This window comes from Zea mays, chromosome 5 (assembly GCF_902167145.1).
Source record: "Zea mays cultivar B73 chromosome 5, Zm-B73-REFERENCE-NAM-5.0, whole genome shotgun sequence".
In the NCBI taxonomy this organism is placed as follows: domain Eukaryota; kingdom Viridiplantae; phylum Streptophyta; class Magnoliopsida; order Poales; family Poaceae; genus Zea; species Zea mays.
In genome coordinates this window covers 214,047,757-214,062,032 of record NC_050100.1, presented here as the reverse complement: position 1 = coordinate 214,062,032, position 14,276 = coordinate 214,047,757, and the positions used below count along the sequence as shown (strand labels likewise).

At 45.1% G+C, this 14,276-nt stretch overlaps 2 protein-coding genes across 4 annotated transcripts; both read left to right on the top strand.

Moving 5' to 3' along the window:
• Nucleotides 1-750: 750 nt before the first annotated feature.
• Nucleotides 751-2,583, top strand: LOC103627703 (GDSL esterase/lipase At5g55050). The gene is made up of 3 exons (XM_008648012.4): nucleotides 751-1,321; nucleotides 1,421-1,551; nucleotides 1,632-2,583. The coding sequence occupies exons 1-3, from the start codon at nucleotides 1,042-1,044 to the stop codon at nucleotides 2,346-2,348; spliced, it is 1,128 nt and encodes a 375-aa protein (XP_008646234.1). The 5' UTR covers nucleotides 751-1,041; the 3' UTR covers nucleotides 2,349-2,583.
• Nucleotides 2,584-2,797: 214 nt separating this feature from the next.
• Nucleotides 2,798-10,288, top strand: LOC100216753 (katanin p60 ATPase-containing subunit A1). 3 transcript variants are annotated; one of them, XR_002269402.1, is made up of 13 exons: nucleotides 2,798-3,274; nucleotides 3,387-3,536; nucleotides 3,965-4,095; nucleotides 4,787-4,901; nucleotides 4,986-5,260; nucleotides 5,641-5,765; nucleotides 6,075-6,118; nucleotides 6,290-6,421; nucleotides 6,520-6,597; nucleotides 7,162-7,244; nucleotides 8,609-8,696; nucleotides 9,743-9,803; nucleotides 9,880-10,288. XR_002269402.1 is itself a non-coding variant. In XM_035967750.1 (13 exons), exons 1-13 carry the CDS (start codon nucleotides 2,975-2,977, stop codon nucleotides 10,027-10,029), a joined length of 1,761 nt encoding a protein of 586 aa, XP_035823643.1. In that variant the 5' UTR covers nucleotides 2,798-2,974; the 3' UTR covers nucleotides 10,030-10,288. The 3 variants fall into 3 exon arrangements, 2 of the variants coding, with proteins under 2 accessions (XP_035823643.1, NP_001296832.1); XM_035967750.1 differs by having other exon boundaries at nucleotides 6,081-6,118; nucleotides 8,574-8,696; NM_001309903.1 differs by having other exon boundaries at nucleotides 2,804-3,274; nucleotides 8,574-8,696; nucleotides 9,880-10,234.
• Nucleotides 10,289-14,276: the final 3,988 nt, after the last annotated feature.

Below are 14,276 nucleotides of genomic sequence, written 5' to 3'. Positions count from 1 at the left end.
TATATATATATACTGTTATTTAATACATGGGGTGAGGCCCCACTAATCTAGGGGCCCTGGTCGGGGGCACTGCTCGACCCCCGCCAGGGCCGGCGCTGCGTGACGGCTAAGAGCAACTCCAAGAGATTAGCTAAAAAGACTAGCAAAATTTACTGATTTAGCTACTCTCTAAAATAGATTTTAGAGAAAAAATGTTGGCTAATCCAACAGACTCGCTAAACCTACAGACTGAATAGAGAGTGAAGCAGGCTATCTAAAATTGGAGAGCTAAGATGGAGAAATAGAGAGCCACTAAATTTGAAGAGTCGTTTACAGAGTCTATTGGATACAATTTTCTTTTAATATTAGCTAAATTTACCTTTACAAAACCATATACCTAGTCTTTTGGAGTTGCTCGAACAGATAATGTTAAATTATGTTTAAGGATGACCTATTCAAACTTATTAGCGCTGTTAGTCAGGTGTAAATTATTACAGTTGTCATCTACATTACACTTCTTGAACTAAACAGCCCCATATATTTCATGGATCGATCAACAACCATACAAAAAGAATAGGTCAGACTACGTACTGTCATGCAAAGTGGCTTTTAAGTTCACCCATGCATCCATAGAAAACATTTTAAGTTTGTGCGACCATTTCGGTAGCGATAGAACTCTATTCTCTATTCAGAGAAGAGTAGTAGGTGCAAAACAGAAGATCATGGTTCTGGCTAGCTAGCATCTATTGAACGATGGACCGCTTGTTGGACACGGCGTATGCAGTTTTTTTTTGAATCACACGGCGTATGCAGTTAGTTGCAGCCTTGCAGGTCCATACCGGGTTCATATGCGTGCGCAGCATTGCTTCCTCTGTATAAAAAGCTAGGCGCATGGTCTTCGCCCCAGGAGCAACAGGGAGTTTGCCTCACCTCCATTCCAAGCACATATTCCCGGCCCGGCAGCTCACCAACTACCTTGCACTTCAATTCATCTTATCGCGGCACGCACAGATATATATAGATTAGTACCTAGCTAGATGCTCATTTAGCTGCAGAGGCGCCATGATTGGGGTGCGCATTGTCAGTTATAAGTCTCTGATCATGGTGCTACTGCTGGTGCTCCTCGTCTGCGTTGTCTCGCCGGCGACGGCCGCGGCCGGCCGGGCGGAGGAGGCGCACCTGGTGCCCGCGTTGTACGTGTTCGGCGACTCCACCGTGGACGTGGGCAACAACCAGTACCTGCCGGGGAACTCCGCGCCGCAGCTCCCCTACGGCATCGATTTCCCGCACTCTCGGCCCACCGGGCGCTTCAGCAACGGCTACAACGTCGCCGACTTCGTCGGTCAGTGAACGCGCGTTTCAGCTCACGCTGGCTGCCACTGTTTTCATCGCAACACCATGCAGGGGACTGACAGATTAGATTTGCAAACGAAAATTTCAGCGAAACTGTTGGGTTTCAAGAGGAGCCCGCCGGCTTACCTGTCCCTGACGCCAAGAACGAGCCGTCAGATCTTGAGAGGCCTCCGCGGCGTCAACTACGCGTCCGGAGGGTCCGGCATCCTCGACACCACGGTAAGCACTACTAGCACACCAGATTTGGTCGTGACTCATTCTTGATCATTTGTACGTACACGTGTCTGTCGACGGACCAGGGGAACACGATCACGTTGACGAAGCAAATCGAGTACTTCGCGGCCACCAAGTCCAAGATGGTGGCGAACAGCGGCACGTCGGCCGTGGACGAGCTGCTGTCCAGGTCCCTCTTCCTCATCAGCGACGGCGGCAACGACGTGTTCGCGTTCCTGCGGCGGAACGGGACGGCGACCGAGGCGCCGTCCCTGTACGCGGACATGCTGTCCAGCTACACGCGGCACGTGCGGGCGCTCCACGGCCTCGGGGCGCGGCGGTTCGGGATCGTGGACGTGCCGCCCCTCGGCTGCGTGCCGTCGGTGCGGGCCGCCTCCCCCGACGGCGCGTCCAGGTGCGTCGACGGCGCCAACGCGCTGGCGAGGGGCTTCAACGACGCGCTCAGGGCGGCGCTCGCCAACCTCACGGCCTCGGGCGCGCTCCCGGGGGCGCGCTACTCCGTCGGCAGCTCCTACAGCGTGGTGTCCTACTTCACGGCGCACCCGGGAGCGGCCGGGTTCAGGGATGTGGCCAGCGCGTGCTGCGGCGGGGGGCGGCTCAACGCGCAGGCCCCGTGCGCGCCCAACGCCACCTACTGCTCCAACCGCGGCGAGTACCTGTTCTGGGACGGGGTGCACGGCACGCAGGCCACGTCCAAGAAGGGCGCCCTGGCCATCTTCTCCGCGCCGCCGCAGATGGGCTTCGCCGCGCCCATCAACTTCAAGCAGCTGGTGTCTTCTTGATGCTTGGAATCCGGAGCTTTCCACCGGTGTGACACAAATCACTACACCTAGCAGCCTAGCACTACCAAAACAGCTTTTGATTATTACACAAATCAGTAGAGAATACAAACTAATAAACCATGTAATGTAGAGCCATAGAGGGAGGGAGCAGCATGTACACAGATTGAGTCCAGCGAGACAAATTTCTCGCCATGTACGCTCGCGAATAAACTAGCAGGTTGCACTATTTGGACGCTGTGCTGACTCAACGACTCCCGTCCGCTGCAATTGCATTGATTTCAAAGTGGAAAAAGTTTTCGGCCCATTAACAAAAATGCGGCTCAAGATAAGCTACCTTCTATTCTATCCCCGCGAACTTAAAAAAAATATTCCGCTCGGCCCAGAAAACCCAATGCTGGCTACGAAATACTCAGTACACGTGAACGTCACACGAAGACGTAGATCAGCATTTGACGCTTCGTTCTTTCGTGGGCGGGGGGAAAGCCCAGCTGCGAAACTCTGGCCGCGAACTCTCTGGCATCGCCGTCCCGGCCTCGAGCCATCCACGTTCCACGGTCTCGAACTCGAAGCCCAGCACCACGCGACCACGAGCCGCCCTTCTCCGGCGGCGTCGCAGTGAGCCCGGCATGGCCATGCTACTCCGCCGCCGACTCCCGCTGCTCCGCCTCCTCCGGCCGCTGCATACTGGATCGATGGCTTCGATCTCTTCGTCCTCCACACCTCCCCCTCCCCCTCCCCCTCCTCTTCAGAAACCTCACGCCGCCTTCGTGGGGCCAAGATCACGCCGCCTGCGGTTCCCCAATGCCGCGCCCGTTGAGTCGGGGCGGGGGGCTGGGAAATCATCTCCCGCTGCCGCCTATCTCGCTATGGGCGCGGCCGCCGCCCTCGCGTCACTGCCGGTGGCCTACGCAGACAGCAATGAGCAGGTTTTGTCAATTGGCTTTTCTACCATTGCTCGAATTTTTTTGTTTTTGTTTTTGTAATTCCGGGAGTGAGGTTTGCATGGGTTGAGCACTTGAGCTTCGTTTGCGTTTGCAGGGAGCGGTCGACACAGTAGCGAGTGCCGATCCCGCGGTTGGGGAGGATTTGGCCCGCAAGGAGAGGAAGAGGATATTGGAGCTTGTCCAGAGCCGAGGGATGCAGCGCGGGTCATACCCGAAGTTTGATGTTGCAGTGAAGGGCCAGAAGGTTGTTATTTCTCCCAAATTTTCTGGCGATATACATGTGTTTACTGTCTCATGTTTATTAGCATTAAAAAATTATCCCATGCTCCTGTTTTCGTGAAATTAAGCACACTGTATGCATTCATTATATGGTAGAAAGACGAATTGTAGGACGGTGGGGCATGACTATGCTGCAAATATAGAAACATGTGTCCTTATTTGAGTGTGAGTATTAGTACACGAAAGCTGTGGAGTAGCCGAGTAGGAAGCTTTAAAACTATCAGAACACAGCAGTGCTGTTCTCTAGAAATGATATGCAATCTGACTATCAATACCATAGCAAGTTAGAAGCATATCTTATCTTTTCTGCTACCACTATCAGTAGCAACCATGTTTCATCGGCACTTAATGATAATGACTATATTTCTCAGAATTGGTTTGTTTCTCAAACAGGTGGTTGTTAAATTCAACATGCCATCTAATTGCAATGTATCACACCTTATCGTTGATCTTGTAACACATATTGGACTTGAGGCAGAACAACATGGTGGTGGCTCAGAGGTTTTAGTGCGTGCTTGGGACAGGTTAGCAAAGAAAGTCTATTTCATTACAAATGCATTATGCATATGCAATTACCTTTCGCCATTCATGGCAAGCATAAATCACAACAGAACAATTTCAGCTTTAATCTTCGTGTATCATCCTGTACTCCTGTGGGTGTATATGCTCTATGTATACTGGTTTTTAGCTTCTGATAAACCACATCTCTATGCCTTCTGTTTATATGAGCTGAGCATATTGTTAATTGGGTGGCTCCAGAGGGTTCTATTAAACGATGTGATTCATTTTTGTTGATGAATTCGCCCACCCATACAAATCCTTATCTCCACAATTCTCTCTTTCCTGTCCTTTGGATGTATGTTTACTGGTTTTCAGCTTCTGATAAATCACATCTCTAGGCCTTCTGTTATTATGAGCATATTGTTAATTGGGTGACTGAGGAGTGTTCTATTAAACGGTGTGATTCATTTCTGTGATGAATTCTCCCATCCATAGGAATCCATAATCCCTGCACTTTTCTGTTTCCTTTCCCCCTTGATAATGTTTGATCATGCTAATAGAATAGCAAATCATTGTCAAGCTTCTTTAGCAGAATCTTTTCCCACAAATGGCCTTTGCGATTTTGGTCCATTGCATATATATAGGGTGTCCCAAGTCTTATAGATGTATAAGGTATACCAATATATTTTATTTACTCCACTGCTTCTTTTCCAGTCCAGCTGCACGTCAAATCACACTGAACCCTCCCAAGAAGACTAGCACTGGAGATCACAATGAAGATGGTCTCTGTGTTCTGATATTTGAACCACTTATTGGATCAGATTATTCTGTTAGTTATTTTCGACCCTTCATTGATGACTCTGAAAAGAAGTTTATTCTGTTATTTCCCTTTATATCATGATCCTTTTTTCAGGAAATTGAATTCATCAAGCCTGGGAGTTTTAGTTTGAAAGAACTTGAGGCTTTGATAAGTGCTTTAAAAATAGCCTCTGAAAAGGGGTCATCAGGGAAAAACACACCAAGAAAAGGAAATGGTCAAAGATCCAAGCATTTGCCCTCTTTGGAGAAAGTTGTATCTGATTTAGAGGCTATGGGTGTTAGAGTCTATGGATTTGATGAAACATCAAGTGTTCCAATGGATGGCACTGTAATCTGGGAGAACCTTGCAGGATATGAACCTCAGAAAAGGCACGTGCCACCAGTTTGCTATTCCTTCCCTTTTCTTAACCAGTTGTTTAATGTACCATTAGGATAACTGACAAATTTCCAATAACCAAAAACCGCTGTGGTTTACACACAAAAAATATATAACATATTTTTGAGAACAGTAAAGTTCAAATATTACCCAATTGCCAATTTAATGTGTATATACATCTGTGTCTAATCAGAAGGAACAATTTATTGACACATTTATGTTTTTTTTGCTAATTTTTAGAGATGAAGCCTCAAATTCATTGTTGTTATATTTTGGCTTCCTGTTAGTCTTATTACTTACTAGACAAATGATTTTGTGTACTCTATTCTGAAATCATTGTCTTTAAGCTTGAAAAGTTTTTCTTCTAATATAGGGAAATAGAGGATACTGTACTCTTAGCTTTACAGAGTCCTGAAGTGTATGATGATATTGCTCGCGGCACGCGCTGCAAATTTGAGACAAATAGACCTCGCGCTGTTCTTTTTGAGGGCCCACCTGGTGAGTTGCCTGAATCTCACCTTGATTAATGCCTAAAAGCAGGTTGTTGCAGTTATTTTTGTTTACTGTGCTGAGAGCTGCAGTAGAAGATTGCTTCATTGAGTTTATTTTCGAAATAAATCTTACAAATTTTGTTGATAACCCACTGGATATTTTATATTTATACGAAGAAACGACTAGAGCACCTTGCAAGCAAAACCTGATGCTGGAAAATCCATATGTTCCTTTTTATGCACACGCTAGCTTGATTGCTTATACTCTCAGTTTGCTGTGTTGACACACTTACCAGCTACCACTCATTATTTTTAGGGACAGGCAAGACATCTTCAGCTCGAGTTATTGCCAAACAAGCAGTGAGTATTATATTTTTTGTATTGTTCCAAAGTAATGTTTGGATAAGAATTTCTTGAAAATGATGAATATTTTATTCAGTTAATCTTTGATTTCTTTTCTGCAAATTTGTAGCTGATGCCAATTAACTTTTTAGTAGAATTAATTTGTTATTTGCTCATTTCTTATATTAGGGAATTCCACTACTATATGTGCCACTTGAAGTTGTTATGTCAAAATATTATGGCGAAAGTGAGCGTCTATTGGGATCTGTTTTTTCACTTGCAAATGATCTTCCTGAAGGAGGTATTATATTCCTAGATGAGGTACATATGATGATCCTTGTAGCATACACACTCAAGCAATTGCAAAATTTATTGAACATACTTCCTGTGTGTATGTGCGTGCATGCGTGCTGTTATAGGTGGATTCTTTTGCTATTGCTCGAGACAGTGAAATTCATGAAGCTACACGAAGAATCTTGTCAGTAATTCTGCGACAGGTAGGGTCCTTGTTTATTTTCCTTGTAGGGGAAAATAACTACCTCCTGATTTGCATCTTTTGTGTAGTCATTGGTCAAGAAGAAACCAAAAAGTAAAATTAGTTGTTTTTGTGAAGAACAATCCAATAAAGTCACAATGTTTGTCAGTTGCTGTCACTCCGCAAGGCATTTTGTTCATTAATGACCAACTCCAACTGTGATGCGATGCCATTTTAGGGGACACCTCCATCTGTGGCTCATCAGCAGCCCTTATTGTGTTTCTGTATCACGTTCTACTGGACAGTAATATCAGTATCACTGTTCTTTGCTAATGTGTTGCAACGGCTATGCTCATTCACTAGTGAATGTGGGAAGCCAGAATATTTCATATTCCTTAATCTAAATAGTGCTGTGTTGTTAAATTTGATACCCCACAGGTTCCTAACATACAATTGAACATGGTCTACATTGATGGTTACTGCTGTGGGCATACATGCACTTGGTCTCTTAACATAATGCTTATTGTTGTTAGTTCGTAGAACATCTTTCTATGATAATAAATATGTATCAATGTACGTTTTGTAGATCGATGGGTTTGAGCAGGATAGACGGGTGGTAGTCATTGCTGCAACAAATAGAAAGGAGGACCTTGATCCAGCTCTCATCAGGTGCACTTTTCTATTGGTGTGCTTTTTCCTTGCAAGCATTCCCAAATAGTTTTTGGCATGGCCAGCTGATTATTGTTCTCTTTCAAAAGTTCTGTCGTTTTTTCCTGTTTGCTTATTTCCTAGGAGGCATATATCTCAAATGTTTAAGCTGTTGGGAAGCCAATAATTCAACATTGTGTAAGAGAACGGAAACCCTAACCCTAATGGGCCGGCAGCCGAATAGTGGCGCCAGCCCACCTACACATATATATAGGAACACACACTCTAACACCCCCCGCAGTCGCAACGGGAGTACTGCAAACGATGAAACTGGAGCAGAAGCCGAAGGTAGGAGTCGTCACGACAAAGAAGGGGGAGGGCGGCAGGGCAGTTCCAGCCGGGCAGGGGGAACGACACTGGTAACGGAAGAAGGTTGAAGGAGAGAGAGGCGTTGCAGGGCGGCTCAGGCGAGAGATGCCAGCGGCCTGTACGCTGGAAAAGGAAACACAACGAGCGTAGAGGTGCGTCGGTCGCGGCAGGGGAGTTCGCCGCGGTTGAGGACACCCGTGCAAGGGGAGAGCACACCGGCAGGGGCTGCTGCTCACCGGAGCTGGGCGTTGCGCAGGTGGCGAGGAGGTCCGACGGGCGTTGCGGGTGGAGGAGACCCACAGATGGAGTGGGGGAGGAGGGCCTGGGGGTAGTCGGCGGAGGGGAGGTGGCCCGCCGGAGGAGGGGCCGCCTCGCCAGCCGTGCCGGGCTGGGGATGGACGACGAAGGGGAGCGGCACGGGGAGATGACCCGCTGCCGACTGCTCGGAGGAGAGGAGCGGCTCGTCGGGAAGGAGGGGGCGGCTGCGCTGGCGAAGGGGAGAAGGGCCACACCGCCGCCGCCATTGGCAGGCATGCGAGCATGTGGGGCCCGCCGACGAGCTCGCGGGCACAGAGCAAGCGTGCGGGCCTAGGCCACGCCGCCGCCGCAAGCTGGCATGCGGGCGCTGGTTATGCCGCCACCTCCTGTGTGTCCATCGAAGGGAGAAGGCCGGCGGCTGGGAAGGGAGCCGCCCTCGGGAGGGAAGGATGAGCCTCCCGGGGACGACACACGGAAGTAGGTGTAAAGCGGCCGGTTCTGGTACAAGCCGGCGGCTGGAGGCGGGAGGGAGGGTAGGAAACCTAGCTCTTTGATACCATGTAAGAGAATGGAAGGCTTCTTGTATTGCATAGAGGATGGTTACTTATAACCTTGTGGCATTTCTACAATTTGAGTTCCGACCAATTTGTTCATATTTCCTGTACACATTATTCATGTAAAAGGTACCACTAACTTATTTCTTTTTCTGGTGCACCATTGCAGCCGTTTTGATTCAATCATCTGTTTTGGCTTACCAGATCAGCAAACTCGTGTGGAAATAGCTGCACAGTATGCCAAGCATTTGACTAGATCAGAATTGGTTCAATTTTCATTGGCCACTCAAGAGTAAGTACTACAATTTGAACATAGTATTAAACATGTTTATGTTGCATTTGCAAGCCTATACCATAAAATTGAATGGACACATAAAAGTCTTGATGGTTGATTACAGTTTTTACAGATTGGTCTACCCATATTCTTGGTTAGCCAGTGAGGATGCATAGATACAGTTCTAGTTTCACAGATTCGTCTCTATCCATAATCCATATCCGGTGCAACCTGTGACTAGAGATGTGCAGAAAACCAGTACTAGTTTCCAGCTACTTCTGGCTTGTGATCAGCCAGTATGGAATGCGGAGCCTAATCTCTTGAATTCAACCTTCACATCTGGTAGTTAGTCAATTTCTAAATTTCCAGTACGTCTGGTTATGAAGCTTTCCTAGTCTTGTTTAACTGGTGAAATTATGTGTTACTAGAAAGATCTAATTAAGCGACAGTCAAAATAAAATGGGGATTTGTTGGCAACTTGAATGTAAGATTCAGATGTTTGTATAATTTTTGATGGTTCAGTGTAGTAGTTGTCTTGATTCATTATTATTTTTTACCTTTTATGTTCTTAGTCATTTAGCATTTTAACCATGGGAATTATATTATGCATGACTACTCAAGTGATTTTTTTTTCATTTTTACCCTTTTTCGTAAAAATTTTATGTTTAGCCCCCCTGGACGACATAATCTTATTTTTGGACCCTTTTCTGGGCACCACAACCCACGGCACCAGGGTAACACGGTTCGTGCTGTGACTTATGGACCAATGTGGGGCACCGAGTGATACATTAGCGCCTACGTGGCGCGTAGCTTGGCGCAAGAATTATTTTAAACGACTCATATGCATCATTAAATTAATAAATTAATTGCATATAGTATCGCCAATTTAGCATATCTCCTGTTTCAAAATTTAGCATATCAACTTTATTTATTGGAAATTGGGAATTGATGCACTTTTCTGAATTCAGACTGCTACTCCAACTGTTTAATAATCATTTGAGACAACTGGTCCGTGTGCATTATGCAGTCGTTGAGTTGTGACTAGTTCTGAACATTGATTGCAGGATGTCAGGAAGAGATATCAGGGATGTGTGCCAACAAGCTGAAAGACACTGGGCGTCAAAGGTTTGGAAATTGGTTCGCAAAAGTTGCTTTTCTTTTAGCGTTTCTCCTTTTCATTTTGTAAATATTTTTATTGTAGTTAATAAGGGGGCAGGTTCCAAAAGATGAGAAGGGGGAGCCGAGTCTTCCTCCAATTGACGAATACCTTTCCTGTGCTGAACAGAGACGTAAGTCCTTGCCTGGTAGAACGAGCCAGACATCCAGGTCCCCTGCCCTTAAGTTAGCATGAGGAATGTACCTACCAGTTTACCTTTACATGTTCATATATCACATATAGTATTACCGAATGTAGTTCAGATGGAAGTATGTAGGCGGTTCTAAACAGTTTTTGTTATGCGACATATGCTAATACTTAGGAAATGTGACATCTATGATCTATCCAAATTTTGACGTCAGCACACCTAAAATTTTTGGAGAGGAAAGCTTAAGTGACAGATACATGGATTTCTTGTGTTGTTTTTTCTAAACTAACGTACAGAGATTATCAACGTACAAGTGAATATCATGTTTGAGTGCCAGTTTCATCTCTTAAGATGAACATTTGGTACAAATTTGTATTGCCCAAGCAACTCTGAAGCTAGTAATTTTGACATACTGTGTTTTTCTGGTCAAATTTTGTAGTCATCGCTCATATGTCTTTATTTATAGTTTTGTACATATTAGATTGGATATAAAGATGATAGCTATGGACATGTCTCGAGAAGTAATTCCTGGTGATCATCTTAATTTGGAGACTTGTGAGTTGCAAAAGGTATTAATGTTATAGGGCAATGCATATATACTTTACTGACAAAAAAAGGGGAAACTCCCAACGTGTCCCTTTAATGATAAATCTATCATTATTTCTTGTGGCATCAAATTTCTTTGTTGAGGACTAGTGATTATAGTTTCAAATGCTGACTATTCTGGATTCAATGACTATGAAAACAACTTGTTTTTTCATCGAATAGGATAATGAAAAACTAGTCCCGGTCTCATCCTCTTACGAAGAGGCATCGTCAGTCTTAGACTATCTTCAGCAGTTTACCTATTCTATCTCATATTTAATCTTCAATTTTAAACTCTAATCTAAGAACAGTATAATCTATTAGTACAAAACAATATTGCAAAACAATATTGTTTGGGACGAGGGTCTCAGTTACTCCGTACAAAAACGTAACTGTACAAAAACGCCCGGAACCAATTATGTTCTGTTTCCAAAACTTGCTAAAACAGACATCAAAAGATCAAGGTGCCTTACGAAAGTTGGTAGAGCTTTACGGCTAAAACAACATTGCTTAAAGGTTTAAGGTCCAGGTCGGCTTGGTTTGGGTGAACCAGGTCTCTAATGTTGGGCGAGACAAACTGAAGCAAGTTTCAGAAAGTTCAGACCAAGTGCCACATGTTGACTAGGTTAGAGGCTGATTTAGAACTTGGTACAAAAATAAAGTTTATAGCACATAAAATAAGCTACAATGTCTATTAAAGGCTGAAGTTCGTATCTAGAACATAAACTACAGTTTGCTTTGATCAAAATAGCATAATAAAATAGGTGTTAACTATTGACCAAACATTTAGAAGCGTTTTAGGCTAGTTCAGTTTTCAGGAATTATAGACCAAGTTTCTAACAAACTAAGATAAGATTTTTTGTCAACACGTTGCTAACTATTTGATATGTTTCTTGCTGAAAGTATTCTTGATCGCACTGGTAACAAGTAGTCCCAAATAATTCAATTAAGACAGTTGTTGATTCATACCACATAGTTCCAGCAACTATGAGAGCAGAAAAATAGCAGCCATCCTGTTGAAGAAAAATACAATTTTATTATTTCCCACAAGTAACCCTTTGTGTAGACCTTGAGGCGGACGAACACTTAAGCCTTGTTCGGTTATTCTCAGTATACATGAATTGAATGAGATTGAAAAAAATTTAGAAGAACTTTGACTTGCTTGGGATTTAAACTCATCCAATCATACTCAATCCACATGGATTGAGAGCTAACCGAACAAGCCCTTAGATGGAATAGGTCTGCTAATATGCTAAAAGTATCCAAAACAATATCATGTAAAGTAAAGTTATTCCTCTCGGAACAAAGCAATCAAAATCATCTGTATCCCATGCAAGATTTACACCTTGTACTTTTCCGGTTAATCGTTAAGGATCGGACACCCATACCTTAGGGGCATATAAAACCTGTTACATGAAATGCACTAAAGCCAAAACAAGCTAACCCTGCAAGAAATAGATGGATTTTTAAAGATCATGGGCAAAAACAAAGAAGATTTTGCTGATCACTTAGCACATTTTTTTTCTAGGTCCCAATATACCCAATGCCAGATAGCTACCAAAAAACACAAGACAACGCAGTTTACGCACCTACCACACCTTCATAACTCCAATTACCTAAATCTGTTGCATTTCCTCCTGATATACTCCAAGCCCACCCCCCACAAATTCATTATCCCTAGACGAGTCGTGAAGGGGATGACGAACATACCGTGTCTCCACATTGGGTGAACTCTATCTCATTTTTTATCCTAAGTTGTTCTAGGCTGTTTGGATGATCAAACAACATTTGGTTACATTACTACGTACTTACAAACACAAGGATCGTCTCACAGAAGAACAAACATCTTATGATCAAACAAATACATCAACTTGAGGTTGTGCTCACCCTTATGTGATGCAATATGAAGTAAACATGATTAATACTCATGCACATTTTTTCAAAAGGTCAATATGTAAGCAAAAGAGTGTGGTTTTTTATCTTTAAAAAGTTTAAATTATGGCCTATTTTTCAGATAACCGATTGTCACTATTTTGAAATAATTTTTTTGAACCAAAGCTCTGATTATCACTCGACAACTCGTGTTTAAAAGTTTAAACCCGTTGTTCGGTTTGTGACTAACACCGGAGGCGTTACAATCACAGATTTTAGGGCAGAAACGTTTCTTGTGTGTATAAAAGAAGACAAACAAAATATATCGCATGGATTTGATGACCGGGGGGGGGGGGGGATGGCCCATGAGTCAAGACACACGAATGGAGTGTCCCACACTAATCATGGGAAAGCAATTGCTTACCGGTCAGTGACTTAACACCACATTAGGTAGCCGACCGACATGCAAACGGAATGATCATGCATTTCTCGTTTTACCCAACCGTCTAATGTCATGTTTCAGATCCGCAAATTAGTAGTTAGCTGGGGTTAGAGCTGCTAAAAAGAAGTGTTTTGGGCGAGGTTTAGAACATGGCATAATTAATATAAGTATGACCCTATCTTGAAGTATTGTTACTGCTTCCCCGGCAACCGTCTAATATAATATCCTCCTACAAACTATGGTTGCAAGTGTTATTACCTGCACCGGCAGCTGGTACGCACGGTACTCGCTACTGCTAGTGCTAGGTAGCAATATGTTTGGAAATGACAGAGGGACCACCGGCCGGAACAGACGAAGACGACATCAGCCCTTCTGCTACGCGCTATGAGCAGCGACGGCGATGGCTCTGTCCGCTGGAGCTAGCCTCCGGGCTCCGACGCAGGTCCCCCCCAGCCAGGCGCATGATCGGCGGCACTAGCGTGACAAATCCCAATGATACTCGCGCCCACCGACGACGCATGACGATCGGCGGCACTGGCATGACAAAGTCCCAATGATACTCGCGCCCACCGACCCCCATCGGCCAAAGACCGCCGTGCCGTCCCTGCCAGTGCCACACACGCTGACACGCGCCACCGAAAGGAACAGCCCATCCTCCGCCCACGGCCGAGGTGTGAGCCTGAGCCCGGCGCGTCCCGGCTGGCCGGACAAGGAGGGAGGGAGGGACTGCCCGGCTAGCCCTATGGATCCCGCGTCATTCATGGCTTGCGACCAAGGGTCACGAGCCAGCCGTGACAACAGAGCCTTCAATCCGCCGTGCTTTTGTCACGTAGTATGCATTCAAGCGCTTCCTGTCCTGTCCTGGTGAAAGAGCCGTGACAACAGAGCGAGCGAGGCGTGGTGAAAGAGCCGAGCGCACGTATGCATTCAAGCGCTTCCTGTCCTGTCCTGGTTCATGCACGCATTCAATTCGAATTTACTCCTCGTCTGGTGGTGGTAGGCTGGTAGCTCGGCGCGCGGGGAAGAAGAAGATAGAGGAGGACAAGAACGAATTGTCAGGAACAGGATTATAAAAACTAGCGATTCGTTTGCAACGTTTGTGAGCTCTCTCAAGTAGTACTATCCTGTTCCTGTTACAGCTACTCTTAGTTCTGTCATGAATGAGTTGGGTCAGCGCTGGTTAATGGGCCTTGGGCCCTTGGCGCCACAGCGTCGGTACTAGTAGGGTACTAGTATTGTCTTCAGCGGGTGACGATGTGGAAAGAGGAACAGTGCTAACATTCTCTTCCAACAATCTTATTTATATCTATGCATATGCATCCTATCAAGTAGAGTGCATCTCGTTTTTGTTTTTTTTTTCTTGCTTTGGTTATGTTGCCGTTAATCATCAAATTA

Coding starts and splice junctions, on each gene's coding strand:
- LOC103627703 (XM_008648012.4), top strand. CDS start 1,042: ATGATTGGGGTGCGCATTGTCAGTTATAAGTCTCTGATCATGGTGCTA. Junction 1,322..1,420: donor CAACGTCGCCGACTTCGTCG/GTCAGTGAACGC, acceptor CGAAAATTTCAG/CGAAACTGTTGGGTTTCAAG. Junction 1,552..1,631: donor CCGGCATCCTCGACACCACG/GTAAGCACTACT, acceptor TCGACGGACCAG/GGGAACACGATCACGTTGAC.
- LOC100216753 (NM_001309903.1), top strand. CDS start 2,975: ATGGCCATGCTACTCCGCCGCCGACTCCCGCTGCTCCGCCTCCTCCGG. Junction 4,096..4,786: donor TTAGTGCGTGCTTGGGACAG/GTTAGCAAAGAA, acceptor CTTCTTTTCCAG/TCCAGCTGCACGTCAAATCA. Junction 5,766..6,074: donor TCTTTTTGAGGGCCCACCTG/GTGAGTTGCCTG, acceptor CATTATTTTTAG/GGACAGGCAAGACATCTTCA.